General features: G+C 41.6%; 1 protein-coding gene across 2 annotated transcripts in view; it reads right to left on the reverse strand.

Annotated features, from left to right (window-relative positions):
* Nucleotides 1-25,165, reverse strand: part of DYRK1A (dual specificity tyrosine phosphorylation regulated kinase 1A) — a 144,353-nt gene that overhangs the window by 6,436 nt on the left and 112,752 nt on the right. For both annotated transcript variants that reach the window (XM_077479908.1, XM_077479907.1), the window contains exons 3-11: nt 17,932-18,131; nt 16,946-17,038; nt 14,680-14,868; nt 11,354-11,501; nt 7,878-8,164; nt 5,122-5,268; nt 2,145-2,285; nt 1,010-1,316; nt 449-573 (exon numbers count right to left, since the gene is read on the reverse strand). In XM_077479908.1, the coding sequence (XP_077336034.1) occupies nt 449-573; nt 1,010-1,316; nt 2,145-2,285; nt 5,122-5,268; nt 7,878-8,164; nt 11,354-11,501; nt 14,680-14,868; nt 16,946-17,038; nt 17,932-18,131 (1,637 nt within the window). The remainder of the gene's footprint in view (nt 1-448; nt 574-1,009; nt 1,317-2,144; nt 2,286-5,121; nt 5,269-7,877; nt 8,165-11,353; nt 11,502-14,679; nt 14,869-16,945; nt 17,039-17,931; nt 18,132-25,165) is intronic.

Genomic DNA, 25,165 nt, shown 5'->3' on the forward strand with positions numbered 1-25,165 from the left:
AGTGGCATCGCTATAGGGGGCCAATTGCACCCCACCCCCAGGTTATTCCTTGCCTTCCTTTATCCTGTCCACAGTCTCTGACCAACTCTTGTATCCTGGCCACAGACTCTGACCAACTCCTATATCCTGGCCGCAGTCTCTGATCAACTCCTGAGGTGGAGCTCTAATAAAAAGGTGGGGCATAAAGAGGAAGGGACAAATTTAGATTGGGGGGGGGGGGATTTTAGTATTGCGCCTAGGACAGCACAAACCCAAAATACACCCCTGATGCCAAAAGCTAAAGCCAAACCCACCAGACGCCACCTATAACTTAAACTGACAACAGGGATATGGAAAACAGTTATTACATACACTGAAATTTTCTGCTCAAACGTTTAAGCAATAAAATCCTGCACATGGTCCCCTTGCTAGCAGAGTGTTGCATTATTGTGAGACAAGTACAGCTTACCTGAGGACTGTGTGTCTCACAATCCATAGCTTGAACAGCAGCAGTAAAGTGTCCTCCACTATGTCTGTGTTGATGGGTTGGATCAGACCTTGCTCTTCCACTATTACTCGTCCCAGATGAGCCACCTAATAGTGGAAAAGAAAAAAAAAAAAAGGTGGAAGAGGACATTTTTAAAGAGGCTATAATTCTGCAAATAATGTGCTACTGCTGTCTCCTCTCTGCTATTGCCACAATTAGACAGTATCACGACATTTGTGAACTAATTTCTCTCCAATATTGTTCCTGTTGCACAACAGCTTACACAGCAGATACTCCCAGTACAAGTCTAAAGAGTACTTTTATAAAATTTGACAAGTATGTAACTGCAAGTTGTTGATGCATTGTACTTTATTCAGTCACCCACTAAAATGTTTAACAGATTGCAAACAAAGTATTGATGTGCAGGTTTGCCCTGCTTTAACCACCCTAAAAAACATTCCAGCAGTCAGCTAAAGCTTCACTCCACACTCATGTTCTCCTATCACGAAGTTCAATGGCTCTGTGGTAAACTGCTGGTCATACCTGAGCTAGAGGATGTGCTTGAGGTGGTTCCCGATGACTGAGACTGCTCCATAGCTGGACTTGTAGATACACTGTTACTTGTATTTGTACCTTCGTCAGCAGTTTTCTTGAAGAAACTATGTTGCAGAGCATAGTACGGCTGGATCCGCGTTTTGGGATCATAATCTAGCATCCTTAAAATTAGGTCTTTAAACTTCAAGTAGTCCGCTACAGTGTGACCTGATTCCCCCGCCCGCCGACCTCCCGGACCTCCAGTTTCCACTCCAAGTATATTATGAAGTTTCCGTGTCCCTGGTGGTTTGTACTCCTATTAAGAAAACAGAAAACAGGTATCAGTAAATCACACACAAAGCAATCTATGTAACCCATAACACTCACCAACCGGATCAAGCAATAAAGTTAAAAGCCCTTCTATTGCCCCCCCAAAGAAAAGGATCTGCGGCAGTGTCTTGTCACCTCGCAATCCGTAATATAAGCTTGATAGGTTGGCGGAGCCTTTGAAGTCTGTGACACATAACCTGAAATTGGGGGTTTCACCACCATATTACTGAGTAGAATAGCTGGCTAAATGTATTTATTCTTTTTTATTTCAGTTATTATATAGCGCCATCAATTTACGCAGCGCTTTACATATACATTGTACATTCACATCAGTCCCTACCCTCAAGGAGCTTACAATTTAAGGTCCCTAACTTCACATTCATACATACTAGGGACAATTTAGACAGGATCCAATTAACCTACCAGCATGTCTTTGGAGTGTGGGAGGAAACCGGAGTACCCGGAGGAAACCCACGCAGGCACAGGGAGAACATGCAAACTCCAGGCAGGTAGTGTCGTGGTTGGGAGCTTCCATACCCTTGTTGTTTTCTTTCTAAATGTTTCAGGAGATCAGATATTTCATTGGTAGGTGCAGACTCCCAATGTCACTACCAGCATGAATGGGTGATATTGCAGAAGAAGCACTTCCCAGGATGAGAGGTACACTTTACATCCTCTGCACTGTACACTAAATTGGTTCCACTTTCAAGCGCACGTAGGAATTGCTCCAGAGTTTAATTTTCAGTTACTTCTAACCACATTTAGTAGATAACACATTTGAAGGTTTCCTGCCACTAGAACATGCGTACGCCACCTTTTTCCCGTCTTTGGTCTTCTTTAAGTTCCAAGTGCCATCTGGCGTCTTCTCAAAGAACTTCCTGGCTTTTGGTGCTTGGTCGAGAATGTGAGGAGGTGGGATTGCCAAAACTTCCACTATTTTATTCATCTGGTCAACCTGTTAAGAAATACAAAATAACAAAATGCTTAATCAATTCAAAGTGTGCACGCACTATAGGTTTACTAGCCTATCCATCACAGGGAAGAACCAATGGTAAAAAGAAGAGTGGGGTGAAGTGCAACCACAGCAACTGTCATTTCTGTATGCATATTAGGACTCACCGAATTTCAGGGCTTCCTGGGAGGGCCTTAAGACATTTGACTATGAAAGAAGGCAGCTTTAGGCGCCTGCTATACAGGTCAGTCTGCAGTTCAGTTTTAAAGTGAACGTGAGCTTACTTTATTTATGACATATTTAAGAAGAAAAAAAAAAAATGACAAATGCCTGTAAATACTTAATACAGTAACTTAGAGATGATGGTGCTATACAGATTCATCTATCCATGTTCAAACCATTTAATGTTACAAATGTTGTGGCGGAAGTGGACAGTTCAGACTTTCTTTTGTCCAGTTATGCACTCTAGTTCTTCCTGTGGAATTTTAGCCACTTCCAGACTGCCCTATAGCAGATTTACTGCTACAAGGCGACCCTCCTCTGCAGGACCAAATGTATCTAGAGATAGAGATAGGCAGTATGATCATTTTGTCTAAAATACTATATTGCTTTATGACCCTCCCAGTGCCCATCCAAATGGTACAACTTGGAAAGCTTCAGACAGGTCTTTTAAATTTTACATGGCACTACAAGCAACGCCGCGTAGCTCGCTCGATACTTTATGCATCTCGGAACGAGGGGGGTTTGGCTCTCCCAAACCTCCTCCGTTACTATTATGCTGCCCAGTTGAGAGCAATTGTATCCTGGTTCACCCTTAAGGCCTATAACTGCTGGACCCAAAGAGACAAATTATGGATAGCTCCCATCCACCCGAGCAACTTATGGAATGCTAATGTCCCTTCCACTTCCCTATTACATACTATGGAACCTGCTGCGCTCTATATTGAAACAATTGAATCGTAGCATCCCACTTCAATCTGAGGCCTCCTTAGTTACAGTCTCTCTCTACAACCCCAAGTTACCCGATTGCAGAGGTATTGATTTGACTATGGACAACTAGTGAACCCGGTGACTAGGGTACTACTACTCTTTGACGAACTTACAGCTAAGCATGACCTCCCCGTACTGCTTTCTTTGGGCACCTTCAAATATGGCACTATGCTCTATCGCCCCGACTCTTCAGTTCTCCATACCTTCCCTATTTGAAAGAGTAGTCTCATCTGGCCCCTCCTAGAGGACTGACCTCAGACATATATAAATTCTAAATTCTTCTGACAGACTCTCATTGGGGAAACACAACTATATGCATAAATGGGATGAAAATCTTGGGGAGGAACTGTCTCCTGAACAATTGAGAACTATATGGTCTAGTGCAGCTAAGAGCTCTATATGTACACTTTATAAAGAAAACACTTATAAGGTGCTCTTTTGTTGGTATCTAACACCATCTCGCTTACACACCATATAACCATCGGCTTCGGACCGCTGCTGGAGATGTCTTCAAGACTGGGGCACATTACTCCATATTTATTGAAACTGTCCAGCTCTCCAGTCCTATTAGCACGCGGTACAAGGGCTCCTCCATTGGCTGTTTGAGGTAGATATCCCCCTCTGCCCTAAGCCGTTTCTACTAGGCCTTTTCCCTTCTAAACTCCCCGGATTAGCAAAAAAAACTGGGCACACATACTTACAGCGGTGCTCAGTGGCCGTACACTGTCGAAAATCAACATCTTCAACACTTTCAGACCTCTATGCCAGAATTAAGGATGTGGAGCTCATGCAGGTTGCATCTATGCTACCCAAAGAAGTCTGTTGATTCCTCATTTTTCCTCTCTTCAATTAATTTTATTTCATTATCCCTTCCTGGGGTTTTAGTCTTATACATTTCTTCCCCTAATAGAAGCAGCACAAAGTACACAAAGTGGTAATAGGTCAAGTGAAAGCATTCACAGGCCACCTGGGATTTCCAATCCCACTAGTATGTTCTGGGTCAGTTATGGCTCCAGGGAAGCCTCTGTGGAAGCATGATTGTGCCCCTAAGAAAAAATCTGGGTCCATAAACGCATTAACATAAACGCATGGTTTGATGAGTTTAGTGTGGAAGAACTTTAGTGGCCTGCACAACACAGATTGTAATTCAGAGATCATCATCAGTACCTGATCACACAAATGCTCTTTTGGCTAAATTGACACAAATTCTTAAACAAAGTGTTCCCAAAGAGAGTAACAAGCCCATAGAATTGTGATGGTCAAGTTCCCTTCATCAGCCATTTAGTGTACATGGACCCTGTTCTTTAACTCAATACCCATTAATTATACCTATAGATGATTATAAGGTGATTGCCTGGTACATTTGTTAAAAAGGCAGTTCACAAAAGTCTGATATATTATCCACACCCTCAACCCAATTTTCAATATCCAATTCCTCCTGTACAATACGCTTTGAAAAAGAAGGTATCCAATTCTCCATTACTGAGGACAGGATTTCTCACTGCAAAACTCTTGAGAGAGTGACTACAGGTACTCTTCACTTAACGACCAGGTTCCATTCCAACGACCAGGTCGTTAAACGAGGAGTCACAAGTAGTCAATATTTTAAGCATTCTTAACTACTGTACTGTATTGTGAAAAAAAGGGTCTAAACGCACAACTCCAGCTCAAGAACATTGTTTTAATTTGCATAAGTACAGAACACAAATGAAAATTCTGTACTGTACAACACAAGAATGTATAGCGCGTAGTTTGGGTGAGGAAAACTGGACGCAAGTCCGAGTGATCATTAAACAGGTAAGTCAGTAAACGAGGCGTATCTGTATAGTGATAATAATTTTGCTCTTACTTCGTTGGCTCCACTAAAGAGGGGCTCTCCAGTATGCATTTCTACCAAAATGCACCCAAGGGACCACATGTCAATCGCAAGGTCATAAGGCATTCCCAGTAAAACCTCCGGAGACCGATAGAAGCGAGACTGAATATACTGGTATATCTGAGGATTAAAAAAATAAAAATAAAATAAAAAGATTACGTTTATAAATGAGATTTTTCATAACAATACAGAGACAAGCATCTAACTACCTGTTAATTCGCTCCACACTTTAAAATTCAGTGCTCAAGTAATGCTGGGAAAAAATAATATGCTGCAAAAGGCATTATAACATAGGATACTGGCTTTTTTGTCTTGTTGAGGGGAAATTAAAAGTCAAGTAGTATATGTACCTTAAATACAACCAGTGATGAACGCTTACACTAGGTGAATTCTACATTGTATACTTAAATGTTGAATTAACAAATTCTATTGAGTTGTTATGTTAACGGCCTGTTTTTTTTTGTTTTTTTTGTTTTTTTTTAACAGACAAATGATTTCCAGTGCACTGCGGGTTAGTAAAAAAAGACAGTACAGCACTAGCAGCCTGCTTTGAGGCACTGTGTCTGACTGAAGCCTTAATTGAAACCACCAGATAAGGCACGAGTCTGTGTGACAAGTCACTTCTACATGTACATTTCAGCCTGAGCTACTTAGGTCTGTAAAACAGGATTTCTACACGAGGTCGTACGCAACAAGGAAACATGTAAAAGGCAGCCCCATTGCACCACCTCCTAGCTAGATATGCGATATCTCTATATACAAACAGACTTGAGGGGCACACCGTAAAAATGCGTTTACATTCAAGATGGTGCTGCTATATGATCGCAAACAGAACAAAATCAATTACAGCACACACATACAAAAATGACATTTAAAGAGGAAGTAAACCCTGATGAGTTTACTTCCTCTTTCATTCCCTGCAAAGGCAAAGCATAATGGACTATTATGCATCGCATAGTAGCCCATTATGTGTCACTTACCTGACACAGGAGCCAGCGAAGTCCCCGCTGTCCCCTGTAGTCCGGCGCATCCATCTTGTTGGTGGGGTCTCGCAGCTCCGCCGCTGTCATTCGGCGAAGCCGCGATGACGTCACCCCCGCGCATGCGCACGGGAGCCGACACTCGCGGCAGCTCCGTCGCTGAGAATGCCGCGCTCAGTGCGCCTGCGCGCCGCTGTCTACGGCGCATGCGCCGTAGACGGCGGTGCCCGTTTTCGGGCAAATATCTCCTAAACCATATAGGTGTAGGAGATATTGCTTGGACCTACAGGTGAGCCTTAATCTAGGCTTACCTGTAGGTCAAAGTGGTTTGTGAGGGTTTACAACCACTTTAAACCCTGAAAAGCTATTTAAAACACCTCATATCCAAAAATATTGGGATCTGGTTACACCATATGGCCATATAGCGCTAGGCCCACTACTAGTGCCAAGCCCTACACTATTCATACAATGAAAGGTCCTGCATCTCTGAGCTGCAGGACCTTTTATTCTATGAATAGTATAGGACCCACTGATAATGGAGTACTTTGACACAGTAGTGGGCTTGGCACTATATGGCCATATGATGTAACCAAAACCCCATATTTTTGAATACGTTCAGGCGTTTTAAATAGCCTTGCAGGATTTAAATGTCATTTTTGTACGTGCGCTGTAATCTATTTTGATCTTGATCTGAGATTTTATTTTATATATATATATATATATATATATATATATATATATATATATATATATATATATATATATATATATATATATATATATATATATATATACATACATACACACACACACATACATACATACACACACACACACACATTACCATAATAAAGATTATATGGTTGATTTACAAAAGGCAAGTGCTGTTGCTCTCGATCTTCGTGAATGAGGGGAAGCTCTGCTGATTTCTATCATCCAATCATGTGCAAGCAAAAAAATTTTTTTTTATTTCCTTGCTTGTGATTGGGTATTCTTTGCAAAGCTTTACTTCATTTACTAAGCTGTGAAGCAACTGCACATGCAGTGCACAGTACATTTGCCTTTAGTAAATCAACCCCTACATATTAAAAAATAAAATACAATACATGTTAAAGTGAACCTCAACACTACTATGAGCAAGAATGAGCAGAACGAAGGAAAGAGGAAGGTGAAAGGAAAAAAGAAGGTTCAGTGTCAATTCAGTGTCAATTGTAAAATCTTGTATTTCTCTTTTATTTCAGGGACAATGGTCACCAAGACAAATAATGAACCTTCGTCAGCCAGTACACAGTAGCAAAAAACCTGCCAAAATAAGGAGATGCACTTTAAAGAGTAAGTAAACCCTAATGGGTTTACTTTCCTCTTTGTTTCCCTGCAAATGTAAAGCATAATGGGCCCCTCTTCCACGAAGCGTCCATCCTCCCTCCGGGTATCGCTGCTCCGGTACTGAGTGGCCGGAGCAGAGGTGACATCACTCTGGCGCATGTGCGCAGGAGCCGCCAGTGACGGCATGTTAGCCTTCACTAATGGCATGCTCAGTGCGCCGTTGTCTATGGCACGCATGCGCTGTAGACATTGGTGCCCGGTTTTTGTCAAATATCTCCTTAACCGTGTAGGTTAAAGAGATATTTCTTGCACCTACAGGTAAGCCTTAATCTAGGCTTACCTGTAGGTTAAAGTGGTCCCAGAGGGTTTACAACTTTAAAAGCAGCAGGTAGCACAGAAAATCACAAAAAAGCATTAATTTACCCTTTGCCCTAGTTGGCAGGAACTTCCAAAGTCCACAATCTTGATGGCGCTTCGCTTGGGATTACAAAGCAGGATATTTTCAGGCTTTAGGTCACAGTGAATGATACTCAGCTCTGGAGTTGCCAGGAAAAGCAGTGCAGTGCACATCTGCTGTGCAAACTTTCGTGTCAGGTTGAGAGAAACACCACGAAAGTTGGTGTTGCGTAGCAAGTCGTACAGATTGTAGGAGAGCATTTCGAAGACGAGGCAGAGGTGGTTTCGAAACATAAAATGGCGCTTTAGATGCACTGAAATAAAAAAATAAAAATAAGAATGTTACTGTACTCAACTTGCAAGCAAGGGAAAACGTCTTAATAAAGTGTGAAGTACGCATATAATAATATAAAACAGTACCTTCCCCTAGAAGAAAAGAAAGTATCTGGATAGCGACACTACAAATAGATCCATTTTATTGCAAATGTCAAAATCAAAATTCATGGCAGAAAAAAGGACACAGTGAGAGAGTAAAAGATTAGGATGTTTCGCACTATTAGAGCTTAATCATAACCATGGTTATGATTAAAGGGGTTGTAAAGGTTTTTTTTTTTTTTTAAATAACAAACATGTTATACTTACTTCCTGTGTGCAAGGGTTTTGCACAGAGCAGCCTCAATCCTCCTTTTCTGGGGTCCCCCAGCTGCGCTCCTGGCTCCTCCTATTCTCGAGTGCCCCCACAGAGAGCTGTTTTCCATGGGGGCACTCATGCGGGCATGCTCCAGAGTCCTGCTGCTGCGTCCCCTGAGACAAACCGCAGGATTCGGAACCGCCACCGGCTCGTGTCACTAGATTTGATTGACGGCAGCGAGAGCCAATGGCTCCTGCTGCTATCTATCCAATGAGGACCTGAGCCTTTTGTTGGAGCTGCTGTGCTCATCCCCGATGGAAAGATCAGGTTTAGGTAAGTAAAAGGGGGCCTCTGGGGGGGCTGCTGCACTACAGAAGGTTTTTCACCTTAATGCATAGAATGCATTAGGGTGAAAAACCTTGAAGGTTTAACCCCTTCCTGCCGAGCGTACGCAGATCTGCGTACTCGGTTTCCGGGGGGTATACCGGGATGATGCCCACACCTGCAGGCATCATCCCGGTACCGTTTTTTTTTCAGCAGGCGATTGGCTATCCAGCCATAACAACCGATGCGGCTAAAAGCCGCTCGGCTGTTATGCCGGAGGAACGGGAGGGGACGTCCCCCCTCCCGCCGCTGTTACCGGTGCTCCCGCTCGATCGGGAGCACCGATTCCTTGTCCGCTGCCTCCGGCTGCTGGGGAGGAACTGATTAAACAAGATGCCCTAAATCGCAAGTCTGAGAAGGCCTACCAAAACCCCATCCCAATATGAGCAAGACAATATGAAAAAACATATACTCCTCTAGGGAGAGGACTTTAACATGGGCAGGTGGCCATAAAAAGTATACAAAATTATGTCAAAATCACAATGCGTAGTTTAATAATAATGATTAAAATAAACAGTATAAAATACCATACAAATTACATATGTTTACAAACATGAAATGACAAATATAGAAAATACGTATCCTGTTACATTGTAGTCGTAATCGGCTTTGTTCCAGTCTCCTCATAGTAAACACAGAAGCGACGTCATGAGGTCACTTCCCGTTTACTCGGCTGCTAAAGGCGCCGGTTTTAAAAATATATACGGTATTCAGAATCGCCGTTTTCGGCAATCTAAATACATTGAAGTGTAAAGAAGGGGTGGGGGTCTTTTAGACCCCCGATCCCGCCATAAAGAGTACCTGTCACCACCTATTACTGTCACAAGGGATGTTAACATTCCTTGTGACAGCAATAAAAGTGATCAAATTTTATTTTATTTTTTTAAACAATTTAGTCATTTTAAAATAAATAAAAAAAATAAAAAAAATTTTTTAAAGCGCCCGCCGTCCCCGCGAGCTTGCGAAGCAAAGAAAACGCATACGGAAGTCGCGCCCGCATATGTAAACGGTGTTCAAATCACACATGTGAGGTATCGCCGCGATCGTCAGAGCGAGAGCAATAATTCTAGCACTAGACCTCCTCTGTAACGCTAATCTGGTAACCGTAAAAAAAATTTAAAGCGTCGCCTATTGAGATTTTTAGGTACTGTACTTTGTCGTCAATCCACGAGTGCGTGCAATTATAAAGTGTGACATGTTTGGTATCTATTTACTCGGCGTAACATCATCTTTCACATTATGCAAAAAAATTGGGCTAATTTTACTGTTTTTTTTTTTTTATTCATGAAAGTGTCCCTTTTCCCAAAAAGTTGCGTTTAAAACACGGCTGCGCAAATAGCGTGCGACATAAAATATTGCAACAATCTCCGTTTTATTCTCTAGAGTCTCTGCTAAAAAAATATATATAATGTTTGGGGGTTCCAAGTAATTTTCTAGCAAAAAATATGGATTTTAACTTGTAAACACCAAATGCCAAAAATAGGCTTAGTCATGAAAGGGTTAAAAACACCTTTAAGAGCCAATAGTGTGAAACACGTAAACCTTTTACTCCCCAACTGTGTTATTTTTCTGCCTTGAATTTTGACGTTTGCATAAAAATGGAACAATTTGGAGTGCAGCCTGCAAGCTGGAAGGTGTGTTAGGTGTGTTTGGAGTGGAATGACCTGGACCAGGGTTTTTCTGTTTATAGTACCTTCCCCCTTGAGTGAAAGAGCCACTACACCTCCTCCCTCGACCAACAAGCAAAACAATATTAATAATAATAATAATAATAATAATATCAACCCATTCACTTTGTTTTTAAGAAATACCCAGTTTGAGACCCAGAGATCTTATCAGTGTTTACCGCATATTTATATCTATTAAGAATAAAAGAAAACAAATACAAAAGGAAGAAAAAGGCAGACAGAAAAAAAAAAACTTAGGATTTAAAAGAAAGGAAAGGGAAGGCAGATAGAAGTTTTTAAGATCTTAAAGACACAGAAAGGAAAAGCAAAAGGGAAACAAAAATAAAGAACTGAAAGAGAAAGATGAGAGGTGAGGAAGGCAGGGAAAGCAATGGAACAGAAACAGAGGATGGTAGAAAAAAAGAAAAGAAATGGAAAGAGGGAAGACTGCAATGAGAGCTCAGGAAAGGTGGAAAGTGTAGACCAGTGGTTCCCAACCTCAGTCCCCAAGTCGTCGCCCCCCCCCCCCCCCCAAACGGGCCATGTTTTCAGGTTTTTCTTTACTTTGTACAGCTGCTTTAAAATCAATATCAATGACATAGTATTGATAAGAGCTATTTTATCCAAAGGAATTTTCTCAAAACATGACCCGTTGGGGGTACTTGAGGACTGAGGTTGAGAACTGCTGGCGTAGACAACAGAGATCAGACAAAATATGTTCTAGAACCGATACATGCTTTCTGTATGTCCGACAAACCAAGCCGTCATAAGAAGTTGTGAAACAAAACAATTTTATTTTTATTTTAGTAGAGCAGCCTTACCAATATAGTACTTCATCTCTGTGTCATGTTTGTTCATCAGCTCTAGAAGTCGTACTTCAATCTGGGCTTGATTTAAGAAAGCTTTTTTGTTCTTTATGATTTTAATTGCCACCCACTCCTGCTCCACGCGATCGTATGCCTTTACAACCTAACAAAATGCACACACATATTATAAAACATTTCTTGCTATTAAGGTGACAAGTACATTTTAGAGGGCAAAGCATACTAGGAACTTGGACATTATCTGAGAATTTTATTTAAACCCTAGACAAATACAAATGTGTACATTTGTTAAACTTTTAAAGTAAAAAATGTGATATACACCATTCAGCCTGAAGAGGGCACTGTTTCATTAGATTTGTATTTTGTCTCAATCTTTATTACCGTATTTTCCGGTGCATAAGACGAACCCCTAATCTTACAGTTTTTAAAAAAAATTTCCCTGTACTTACCTTATAAGATGACCCCCCTTCTGAGGCTTCCGACGCTTCATATTTCTTCCTTCTTGCTGAAGCTGGCGCCATAGCCTTCTTCCTGCTTTTGCTGGAGCGAGTCACGGCAAGCGATGTATTCTATTAATGAATACAAAGCCTGCTTGGATTGGCAGAGGCTGTAATATCATCAACCCACGCCTCTCTGACTCTCAAAGCCAATCCGAGCAGGCTACAGAGGTTGTTACTCCAATCCGAGCAGGCTCTGTATTCATTTGAATACATCGCTCACCGGGATTGGCTCAGCGGTATATACTGTATATAGCCGAATGCTATATACAGTATTACCGAACACCCAGCAGGCATCAGAGGGGCTGACCCGGCGTATAAGACGACCCCTGCTTTTTGGCCAGTTTTTTTCTTTAAGTGTAAAGGGTCGCCTTACACGCCAGAAAATACGGTACCATTATTGTACAGGATTTATATAGCGCCAACAGTTTGCGCAGCGCTTTACAACACAAGGGCAGGCACTAGTATTACAATACTACAATCTAATACAGGAGGAATCAGAGGGCCCTGATAGTTATTCTCATAATATTCTCACGAGTATATTTGTACTTGAAAAAAAATTATACATTAGTCCTAATGACTACCAAAAATAGAATTCATATAATGTAAAAATGTATCCCTCATTCACATTGGAGCAACTTGTCATGCGATTTGACCTGTCACACCCTACTGTCGGCAATGGCCATGTTAAAATCGATGCGCCACTGACTTTGTGGTGCTGCGTTGATTTGAAAAAGTAGTTCAGTACTGCACTCCTTTTGGCGATTTCAGGTGCGACTTGCATAGGCATCTGTGCATGAAGACGCACAGATGTCTTTAAAGTCGTACTGACATGCAGTTCTGAAATTGTGCGATTTAACAATTTTTTTGCTTAGAATAAAAACATCATGATTCTCGCGACGTAAAATCTTTCACATTATACAACAAAAAAAATGTGCAAACGTCCGTTTTTTTTTTTTTTTAATTCATTAAAAGCTATTTTTTCTAAATAAATTGCACAAATATAGTGTGACATAAAATATTGCAACAACCACCATTTTATTCTCTAGGGTGTCTACTAAAAGAAATATTATTGTTATTTTCTAGCCAAAAAAAAATGATTTTAAAGAGGGATTCCACCAAAAAAAAAAAATATTAAAAGCCAGCAGCTATAAATACTACAGCTGCTGACTTTTAATAAATGGACACTCACCTGTCCCGGGGTCCAGCGATGCCGGCAGCCGAGGCCGATCGATCGCTCGGCTCTCAGCTGCTGTCGCCACCATTCTAGGTGAGGGAATCAGGAAGTGAAACGAATCGGCTTCACTTCCCAGTTCCCTACTACGCGTGCGCGAGTTGCGCCGCGCAATAGGAAATCTCCGCGCTGTCACTGGGACCTGTGTGTGTCCCAGCAGACAGCGCGGCAGGGCAGGAAATGGCGTAGACTCCCGAGGGAGTCTATGCCCGGAAGTGGGTGTAAATACCTGTCTTTGACAGGTATCTCCACCCCCCTCCCCCCTGAAAGGTATCAATTGTGACACCGGAGGGGGGGAGGGATCCGATCAGCGGAGGTTCCACTTTAGGGTGGAATCCCGCTTTAACTTGAAACCAACAAACAGAAAAAGGTTTAGCGTTTAAGTGGTTAAACTTTTTTCACTTACACACAAAGTCTATTCCATTGACAAATTGTTAAAATGTTAATACTTAAAGCGGGAGTCCGCGTTTTTTTTTTTTTTAAAAGCCAGCAGCTACAAATACTGCAGCTGCTGACTTTTAAAATAGTGACACTTACCTGTCCAGCGCACCCGCGATGTCGGCACCCGAAGCCGATCTCTCAATCGTCTCTCGGGTGCTGCCGCCGCCATCTTTGGTATGGGAATCAGGAAGTGGAGCCTTTCGGCTTCCTTTCCCGGTTCCCTACTGCGCATGCGCGAGTCGCGCTGCGCACTAAGGATGGACCCGCTGCCTCTGGGATCTGTGTGTTTCCCAGCAGGCAGCGGGGGACTTTTGGAAAGGGGCGTAATCTACGCCCCTTTCCGCAGAGAGCTATCCCGGAAGTGGGTGCAGATACCTGTACTGTACAGGTACCTGCACCCCCCTCCCCCCTGAAAGGTGCCAATTGTGGCGCCGGAGGGGGGGGGAGGATTCCAATGAGCGGAAGGTCCACTTTAGGGTGGACCTCCGCTTTAAGTTCAACTGATAAAGAATGTTTTGATACATGGCAGACTGCCCAGTTTTTCTCTTCCTTTCTTTTGAAGGCTGTGGCTTCAGAAGAGCAGAGAGAATTCTTTGCATAGAAAGAAATGTGAAACACTTTAGTCAAGATCACGATAACGATTCTTGACGATTAATCATGCAGCTCTAAGTGCACAGTATATTTGCCTTTAGTAAATCAGCCTCTATATTCTGTAGAAGAGTCTCTACTTCATGGAGAAATAAAAGTTTTACATTAGTATGACTGCTATTGGGGAACAAAGTAGACAGCATTTCTAATAAACTCAATAGAAAAGGAGGTGTCAGTTAAAGCTTTCTGTCCCATTCTGCAGCTGAAAACCACAGTGACCTCAGGGTCCAGTCCCAGTGTCTTTGCCTCTGCTAGGTGAAAGGCTCACAGATATCTACACTCAAAAACAAAAAGTACCAAAGTGAGTGTAATCCGCACACTAAACTCATACTACACTGGCAGCTAGTGGAGGATTACCTATTAATTGCTCCCTCACAAACTCCGTTCCAATGGTGCTTTGAAATTAGCGACTAAATCTCGCAGATGAGGAATTATTTTCTGAAAGAAGTGTTAGTTTTTAGAAATCTCTTCATAGGGCAAAGAATAACAAAAACAGCAGTTACCTGACCAAAGGAACCTTTCCCAATTAAGGAATCTATTTCATAACGATCCATCCACTTCTCGCCATTCTTTACGATGTAGTCGTAGTTGTCATCATCGTAGCCATCATTATATACCTTTCTCTCCTTTTTGTGACTGGAATCATCCCCTTGTCCTTGCTGATGTCGCCGCTTCTTTTTTGCATAGTAGACCTGACAGGCAAATGACAGAAAAATCAGTTACTAGTGACAAAACCATACTTAAAAGGAGAAGTCCAGGCTGAGCTTGTTTGGCTGTACTCCTATGGGTCACAGGAATGCAATTGACAGCTGATCATGTAATGTAAACCGAACCGGAAATTGGCTATTTTTTCTCCTCGCACTGATAGCGTGAGGAGAAAAAAAAAAAAAAAGGGGGGCGATCACTGGCAGCTGTAATAGGGACATTGGTCCCGATCAAGGAGATTGCACCAAGCTCATCTGTGCCTGCCTGTGCCACTTGCCAGTGCCACTTACTAGCACCCACCCACCAGTGCCCACCAGTGCTGCCCATCAGTGTCACCTACCAGTGCTGATCAGTGCCCACCAGTGTCGATCAGTGCCCAGTGGTACCTATCAGTGCGACCTTATCTGTGCCCATTAGTACCGCCTTATCTGTCCCCATCAGTGCTGCCTTATCTGTGCTCATCAGTGCCCACCAGTGCAACCTCATCAGCGCATATCAATGAAGGAGAAAAATTACTTGTTATAACAAAAACTATGAAACGTGCTTTTTTTATTCTTATACAAAAAAATTTTTTGTTTGTTTAGCAAAAAATAAAAATCACAGATGTGATTACATACCACCAAAAGAAAGCTCTATTTGTGTGAAAAAAAATTATAAAAATTTAATTTGGGTACAGTGTTGTATGACCGCGCAATTGTCATTCAAAGTGCGTCATCCCTGAAAGCTGGTCTGGGCAGGAGGGAGTTTAAGTGCCCAGTAAGCAAGTGGTTGAAAGACAGAACACACACTATTTATGGACTATAAATTTGTATCATTTATTTTTATTGGAGCTATGTGTTTATGAAGGTTATGTCTGTACGCACATTTTCAGAAACCATGGATATCGTTTTTTGACAGTGGGGTCCTTTTTTTTTTTTTTTTTTCTTTTTAGAACTTTGTACAGAACTTTGTTTGGCCTTAAGACGTGCAGCTCATAAGGTGTCATTTATTTAATACTGGTGTTTTAGTTGGAATTTGCTCGGGTGTTGCTTTAAGATTTGAATCTAGGGTAATGGCCAGGATGAAATGTAAGAGGATGAGACTCTGGGAGCTGTCGTCTGTACTTCTTCACAGAGCCGCTTACTGGCCAGCTGCACATCCAGCCTCCACTGAGCAGTCTGACCCTACTGACTTGACAATACCTCCTTGGGGCCCTTGATGGCCAAAAAAGGCACAGATAAGCAAGCAGCTGTGGACGGGCAAGATGGTGACTGAAGCAGTGTCTAACACTCCACTAACAGAAACAGAATGAAGGCGCTGCAGCCTGGCTGTGAAAGTTTGTGAGGATCACTAGCAAAGACATGAGTCGCAGTAAACTGTTCCACAGCCAGCTATAGGCCATGACCTTACTGCTCATCTTGAGGGGGACATCAACCTCAATGGACGCTGTGTGTGCACACATTTCCAGTAAAATCCTGGCTGATAATCCTGACACCCATGGAAAACTCATAAAACTCTGATCCTCCCCTCTGGTAATGAATAAATGTGGTGCACCTTTTGGCAACTTAGGCAGCCCATAGAAGGTGCAAATTTATTTCCTGAAACCACGGGTTGCAGGAAAGAAATTCACAGGATTTTCCCATCAACACATACAGTGTTGACAGGGAAATTCCTCCTGCTAAGCCATTGTCTTTTACTGGCAGGGGCGGGTGGGGGAAGCCGCTTCTTGCCGGGAGAAGACAGATTATCGCTAGTGGCAATAGCAGCGATCGTTGGAAGCAAATCCAGCAAGCTGGTTGTACCCAAGCTGATCGATCAACTTGGTACCTTCAGCCTGCCCATTAATGGTTCAAATCTCAGCCGATTTCTGCTAAACCTGCCAAGATTCGAACCGTGTATGGCTGGCCTTAAAGAACAGCCTGTAGAAGTCTTTGAAGAAATCTCTATCATCATGCAGGACCTCTCAAAAACATGAAAAATGTGGCCCTGGAGGGAGAGGTGAACGAGCTGCATGGCAATCTCTTGTGTGAAAGACAAAAAGCAACGATGCATTTCCTATACAAGCTACGCAAATGGCTTCCTCACCTCATTAATATGTTTGTATGTTTTGATCAAGTCAATTGACAGTTTCCTTAAAGGTGCTGTAGTCGGATCACGAAAAGTTTGGGGCATCCGCCGCTGCAAAAAGATAAAGTAGATTTGTTAAAATGTAAAAACACTTAAACATTACACTGAACTTATTTAAAAGGACCTTCATATAAGATATTAAGATAAAACGTTAACCATAGAAATTAAAAAAAACATTCCCAATAATTCAAAAACATCCTAAACATTTTAGGGCCTGTTGACATTTGGGGTTTCAAGATCTTGGGAAGAATTGCTGCGATTCTGCCCAAGATCCCAAATAGCGCTGCAATCGCGGCAAACCGCACCATGCAAAGCATGATGCCAAAGGAGCAGGGGCTTCTTTTGGGCAACAAGCAACGAATGATGTGGGTTGGCATGATAAGACTGCACTGCATTTAGGGGTCATTAAAAATGAATGGCTCCTAAACACACGTGGTGCATTCTACCACTATTGCAGTGTGATATGGGATCGCGGACAGAATTGCAGCGATTTTGTCTGAGATCCCAAAATGCCATATGTAAGGTTTCTTAAACAGTGCATCTAAACCCAATCACTGAAATCTAATATAAGCTTTAAAAAGTTAAAGCAGAACTTGACAAAGAAAATTAACATTTGGGAACAGACAGGCTTTTTTAAAGCAGATATCCCCAATAAAGGATACTTTTCTGCCTGCTCACAAATTTTCTTGAGCATGTTCATTGAACTGCACATAAAAGCTTTGGGCCAGGTAAGGCGTCATTGAGGGGTAATAAGAAAACACAGAGCACACCAGATTGCACTAGAATATTCTGCACATTCTGTGGAGCATCACTTTAAAAATAACATGGGAGAAATCCTGCATAGGAGCCGATTATTTGAATTAAATACAGTGACAAATCGAGAAAGACAAGAACGATCCACTTTAGCAAAGAAAATCCTTCCCAACAGGGCACAGATATCTCACCTGGTTAGGCAACGGTTGCTGAATCTGGTCATTGTAAGGTAAGGCAGGTACTTGTTGGTCATTTAGGTTCTGCTGACGCCGGTCACTGTACTGCTGATGAGAGTGTGGCATTTGCCCAGCCATCTGTAGGCCGGCAGCATGGAATGAAAATGAGGGTGCAAGCCGAACAGATGACGGTTTGCATGTTGAAGTCTCTCCTCCTATAAAGAGAAAACAAAGATAATTCAAATACGATGTGATTATAACAGCACTGACCGTTATTAACTAAGCTAAACAAAAACCTTTTTTTTTTTTTTTTTAATTCTGTTTTGCCTCGAGTTCAGCCAACCACTGTTCTGTAATCGTTAAAAAAAGTAAAACTTGGGGGATTTTTTAGCAAGTGCACATATTGTGTTAGAATGTTTAAAAGTTATGTTTGGTGAGACATAACATGTTTACCTGCTTGCTGTTCCATATTTTGGAACTGTAGCACATCTTGTGGTTAAAAAAAAAAAAAAAGCGAGTACTGCAGTCAGAGCAATTTTTTTTATTTTGTTTAGAAAAAGGACTCAAAATATGTGCTTGTTTGATGTAAAAGTGCAAGGAGATTAATTATTATTATTATATATTTTTTTTTTTTTAACAAAAACATTTTGAAGCTAACAGAGCAACACGCTGTCAGCAAACATAAGGTCAAAGGTCACCTGAAGACTGAAGATTTCCTGCCTTCCAAAAGTACAATGTATGAGACTAGGCAGGTTGCAGATGACCTCTGCCCACCCCAGTTAGTTTGTCAGGCTCAGAAAAATAAGAAAAAGTAAGTGAACCAATATAAAAATGCCATAAGTCTAGCATATGACCGAATGTTCAGATTGCTTTAGAAGCCCAACTATAAATGGTTCTCACTCACTAAAATAGATTATATAGCTATATAGATAGTATAACTGGATACTAGAACTATAAAGAGGGGGGGGGGGGGGGGGTGTATTCATATCATAGTTGTGATTAGGAAAAATGCATACAATTCAAAATATTGTACAAATTACCAAATACGTTCATGAAAAATAATGGTTGCTGCTGTAGCGCTAACTGGTTGCTAAGAGGAAAACCAAAAATGTCATCACTAATAAACAAGCCTATAGTCTCCAAGTTTTACAATGTACCTAATCTAAAGAAAGGTTAAAAGTTGAAGTGATCATAACTATCATATTGGTAATATACAGTGATCCTATATGCATAAAAAAAAAAAAAAAATTAAAATTAAAATACAGTATCGTGTAAAACAGATCCATTACTTGAAATTGACTCATTCATTTTAAGTGTAAATAAGTGTGTTTAACCGCAGTTTGCTAAAATGTCACTAGATGGCACTGTAAGACTCCCAAAATATTTAATGTGCAGCAGCTTCTGACTCAAATACCTTTTTGAAACTGATAGTTCAAAACAACAACATGCAAACCAGTACTATGACACAGAATGTAAACTACTGCTAAAAATGTATACATTTTCTATACGAGTACATCTGAAATCACGTCTCGTTATAAGTCTATGGTAACTTACTCTAATCAAAACTTAACCGGAAAAAGACTATAAAACGTAATTATCGGCCAACAGGTCAAAACAAGTCCCATTAGTATAGCTCAGGGGTCTCCAAACTGTCTAAACAAAGGGCCAGTTTACTGTCCTTCAGACTTTAGGGGGGTCCGAATTGTGGCTAGTGTGAGTAGAAATTGTCCTGTCATCAGTAGGAGTAAGCAGTGCATTTTTGGCATTACGGGAAGCAAAAGTGCCCCATCGCTGGCATCAGTGGGAGGAACGGTGCCCAATCGCTGGCATCAGTGGGAGGAACGGTGCCCCATCGCTGGCATCAGTGGGAGGAACGGTGCCCCATTGCTAGTGTCCGTGGGAGGAACGGTGCCCCATTGCTGGTGCCCCTTCATAGATGTTAATGATAAAAAATAGTGCCCCGTTGAGGTCAGCCCCGTTTAAGCCCCGTTTTTGGTGTTAGTGGCAGGAAGAAAGTGCCCAAAGGGCTGTACAAAAAGCAAGCAAAGGGCCACATCCAGCCCCCAGCCAGTTTGGAAACCACTAATATAGCTAAAGCAAAAAAAAAAAAAAATAATAAAAAGTACAAGAGTGACTGCTTTGGAACAAAATCTGTAAGCATTGGTTGTAAATGTTTTTTCAGCATGTTCAACAACTCCTATTGTAAATATTTGTTAGTAGAAAACACGTCATGAAAATAAACAATATTACAAAAGAAATCTTTGAAATCCCCCCAAAAAGCCATGTTATGAAAAATCTTTTAAAAGGAAAGCGCCATAAAAAAAAAAAAAAAGAAAGAAACCAAACGCAGGTACACACATAGCAACAAATGTCTGAAGGCGTTCTGTATAGCACCCCTTGGATCTCATTTGATGCTCGAGTGATTGGCTCACATTTTGTCTGCTACAGAGTAACATTTAGGGGATATTTAGCTCTGTCTGCAGGGATACTTTTATTGTTGTATGGCCAACCACTACAACAGAGCTGAGAAGCCAATGTCTCTTACAGCAACACTGGGACTGAATAAAGGACTACATAACAGGCAGACCCTCTATCCCATCAGCAAGTGTTGTGGAAGTTAATGGAGTGGCCGGTCTCAGTATCCTTCGAACAGAAGCAGGTAAAATCAACAGTAAAGTTAGTAAAATATGGGCAGTGTACATAACTGGTGCGAGTAAGTCTATTTGTGTTGCTGAACAAAAGTAGAGTTACACTTTAAGCAATACCTGTAGACTACTCTATGCAACGGGCTTCAACCCAAACATTACGAGGAATGAATCAATCACATTGCACCTATACTAGAGATTATAGTGATTTACAACTAGGTTTACTGGCTGCTGCAATCTAGAAAATCTTTTTGCCATTGGTATGAAGAGTGACTGCACTGCAGGTTGCTGCACTTCTTCCCTTGACCATCTCCAAGCCAGACTGCAGACAGTTCTGACATTGTCACCATTTGCAAACAACTTCCAATAGTCAATATTAAAGCTGAACTCTGAGTGTGTCCCCAGGGCAGCCTGTGAGGGGAAGAGAGAGGAGCACACCGTCATATAAAGCCCCTCCTCTTTGTCTGGGCAATTTGATAGACAGATCACCTGTCCAATCCTAGGACGGGTGATCTGTCTATCAAAGTTCCCTGGACAAGGGGGAGGGGCTGTATGTGATGGCGCATGACGGGGAACACACAGCTATTGAAATTAAAGCTGTGATGTTCCCGGCATTCTATTCAACCAGGCGGCGGAGGCGGCTCTCCTGCACTGTACACCCCCCATGATGGACGACACCAGTGGCGGGCGCGGTGCTTCACCTCCACCCAGGCCCCGCCCCATTTTCGGACGTTTTTTTTTTCTTTCTGAAATAAATTGCCGAAAAGGGCATTTTCGGCCAATATAGAGGTAAAAAAGTAGTGATGCGCGGTACTATAATAGGGAGTTGGCCTAGGAGGCTTAATAAATTCTATAGGCACTAAGATTGTGCGTGATATATATATTCCCGTATACAGTAAGAGAAAGGTATATAAAAACTTGTGCGTATTTTTATAAGGGGGTGGTGGACAACTCTCACCACTATAGCATGATGATATTCAAGATAGGAGACAAATGTAATGAGTAAGAAAAAAAAGAAAAAATTGCAATGCTTGGAATAAGTAATCCCTAATGCGATTTTATAACTGACAGAATCGCATAAAGTGCCAGTGCTAGACAATAAATAGAATCATGAAAGTATTAACTACACCATAGATTAAATAAAACAATATATATAAAGCAGTCACAAAGAATAGTGAATCGCAGTGCGATTTGTTCACGCTGACAAAATCGCATAAAGTGCCAGTGCTAAAGGTGAGAAGGTGTGTGGAATATTCTATTACACAATAAGGTAAATAGGATAATATGTATAAAACAATCACCAACTCGATAAAACGTATGTGCAAGAAATGGTGAGTTGTAGCTGCCAGAAGTCGCATAAAGTGCTAGTGTCACAGAAGTGGTAGAACAAGGTCCGTGCGGGTGTTCTCTACCATATAATCATCAAAACAATATTCCTGCGACCGTGAACAGCTCTTTACCTCTTTACTCCGCTATTGGGACCCAAGCATCCCCATTTCAGTGTATGCAGCAGTACGATTATCGGATTCTTCCCTGATTAGGCGCAGGAATAACCCTTTTCTCATTTTCGGCCAATATGTTTCGGCAGCCGAAATTTCGGTGCATCCCTAATTATCGTTTTATCTCTGGAGTTGATCTCCCATTTTTTAATGCATGCCAATATTCTGTTTGCTTTGCTTGCAGCAGCTTGGCATTGCAAAAATTGCCATAACTGGAATTCAGATTTAGGTAACATTGTCCCTTCCCCAGCCTGGGATGAGCCAATGAAAAAAAAAAAAAAAAAAAAGAAGCAGCACAATGATGATCTCATCCGCCACTCTGTCATCTTCTCCTATCAGCATGCTCCTTATTCTGCAACCCATCAGATTATCTCCTTCCCCTTTCTAAGCTGTGCCATACAACAGCTGCAAGAAGCTAATTCCAAGACAAAATTCAGGTACTTACAATATATGTGCAATTATGTATTACTGATTACGCTGCGCAAACTGTTGGCGCTATATAAATCCTGTATAATTATAATACAGAATGCAGAAGAATGAATATGTTACCTCAACATTCCATATTCTTGATATGTGCCTGCTGTACCAAGTACAAGTATGAAATGTTATCCTATTCTTTTTGTATTGCTTCCTTTGTGTGAAATACTTGGTGATCTAGCTAGTCCCTCTACTTTCTTATTTCAAACTGACCACACTGGACATGAGAGCCCATCCATCCCAGCTTGGTCAGTTTTCTGGCTGTGCTGGGAGAATAGTCTGCCTGTCCAATGACTAGACTTGTGTCGACACGCCCCCCTGCACAGCCATTTACTGAACATGTGCAGCTCAGTTTACATTCCAGCACAGTGCCTGTGTACCGGGGTGACTGCATGATAGATTTGCATCCACACTGAGCACTTGTACTTGTGCAAATGCTCCGATACTGATACCTTCAAGACAGTTCACATATGTGCGGGCCGGCCGCAGAGAGATTTCATAAAGAGTCCGGTACGATTTTGAGCCCGGCTCAGGTGCGATTTCCAATGTCATACACTTTGAGGATGTGCACCTGAACAAAGACACACTGGAGGGGGCAAGGATTCATTTAATGTTTGCTGGCCTACTATAAAAAGCCATCAGTAATTGGAATTGCTGGGTACTTGAGAAAAAGTATTGGCACCCTTAAAAAAAAAAAAAAACAAAAAAAAAAAAAAACTGGTATTGGTGTAGCCCTACTGCACACGACTGACGTCATCCTGCACTGGCCAATCAAGATGGCCGAAGACAAGCACCCGGAAGAAGCTGGGGACCTTGTTGGCATTGCACTGTTCAAGCAAGCGTAAGTACTGCGGATTCATTTCGGTTTAATCTTCCAAAGTAACTTTTTCACTAAGTGAATAAGCTAAAGCTGAGCTCATTTCAATCACCCAATCATGTGAGCAAAAATGTTTTGTCATTTTTTTCTTTGTACATGATTGGGTTTGTGAAAAGTGAATTGTTTATGAAGATTCACCTCATTCACATAGCAAAGTATACATTTATAAAGAGAACATGCTTTTATTTGCTTTCATTTATTATATATATATATATATATATATATATATATATATATATATATATATATATATATATATATAAAATCTCAATATCTCTCTTTATATATCTATATATCTATAATCAACCACATTCAATTTAAATAAATCCCTTATTCGCATTGATCAAGGTTTCAAGTGAGGATCTGGGAACTCTATGCACAATCACAAGTGCAGTTCATGTGCAATACTGTTGATCCAGCAGAAAGCAAATAAAACCCCAGTGAAGCAGCAATTTATCAGCACAGTGGGGGGAGGAGAGGAATCCCGTCTGCACCTCATTAATGGCAGTCATCCCCTGGACCAATCACTGTTGAATCTGCTAAATTATAACTGAAGAAATGGAGAATTTATTGTAAGGAAGAATGCTGTCCACATTTAAAATTCATCATGCTGCTGACCATCACCCGGAGAATTGAAAGGTGCCCACCTTTACTGTGCAGAACGCTTTTCTAGGAAGGTGAAAGGGTTTCCCCAAATCTAATGAATTCCCCCCCCCCCCTCCCCTTGTACGTTCTTCTAGGTAAAAGCTCATTATTCTGCTTCTATATTGATGTCTTATACATTAAAATGCATGTGATCCTCTCTAAGACAACACTTTGACGTAGTAAACGCAGCCAGAAAAAAAAAGGATGCTGTGTGAATTCAATGTGAAAATGTACTGAACACGTTTGCTGGTAAAATCTGCGCATCCAGAAAAAAAAGAAAAGAAAAGAAAAAAAATCTGCTAAACTGGCCCTTATGAATTAACATCTACGGCTACAAGACTAATCACAGCGTTATGGAGTTCTGCCGCTTGCCAATGCCTACGCTGAGCTTCTCTTAACAACATACAATATGCATAATGTGTTGTCACCCACGGCAGCCAATCAGACTGTCCACGTCCTATTACAGGCTAGAAAATGAAAGCAAGCCTCTGATTGGTTGCTATGGGATACAGGATATGTGTGCACATAGCAACATGCTTTCTATTAGGCAAGGTCCTTGGCAAACAATGTAATCATTCAGGGTTTCTCAGAGGACAGTGCAGGCAGCTATGTCGGTGTCAGTGTTTGCTGCAACCCCTGCTGTGAGAAGATCCACAAAGTACGCAATGCTGCTGCTGATGGCAGAGAGCCGTTTCCAGCAGAAATAACAGCTTGTTGTAGCTTAGAGAAAGATTCGTACAATATTGTGCAGACTGACGGACCTGTCTGTAGGGATAAGGCAGGGGCCAGGCTGAAGGATAGCTGCAGCACCTCTCTGTACTGGCCACGATTGATGGCAGGGGTCCTCACATATACAAATAAAAATTGAAATCAAAAATAGGGATTTGGAAAAAACACAGCGTAGGAACCTTTTACCAAGGGCATGCCATCCCCAGCTTTAGGCTTTGATCAACCCAAAAAGCATCCGTTCCAGCTGCACTCTGGTTAAATTGAAAATAAAACCTTCAGATGAATACGAAAACAAAAACCAAGCAACTCAGAACTTCAATAAGGAGTTTCCCTACAGCTGATCTTTCTCCCATTAATGATTTTCTATTCCTGGTATT

The sequence above is a fragment of the Lithobates pipiens genome, unplaced genomic scaffold, assembly GCF_037356315.1.
Source record: "Lithobates pipiens isolate NorthernLeopardFrog02 unplaced genomic scaffold, aLitPip1_a1.2 Scaffold_16, whole genome shotgun sequence".
Taxonomy (NCBI): Eukaryota; Metazoa; Chordata; class Amphibia; order Anura; family Ranidae; genus Lithobates; species Lithobates pipiens.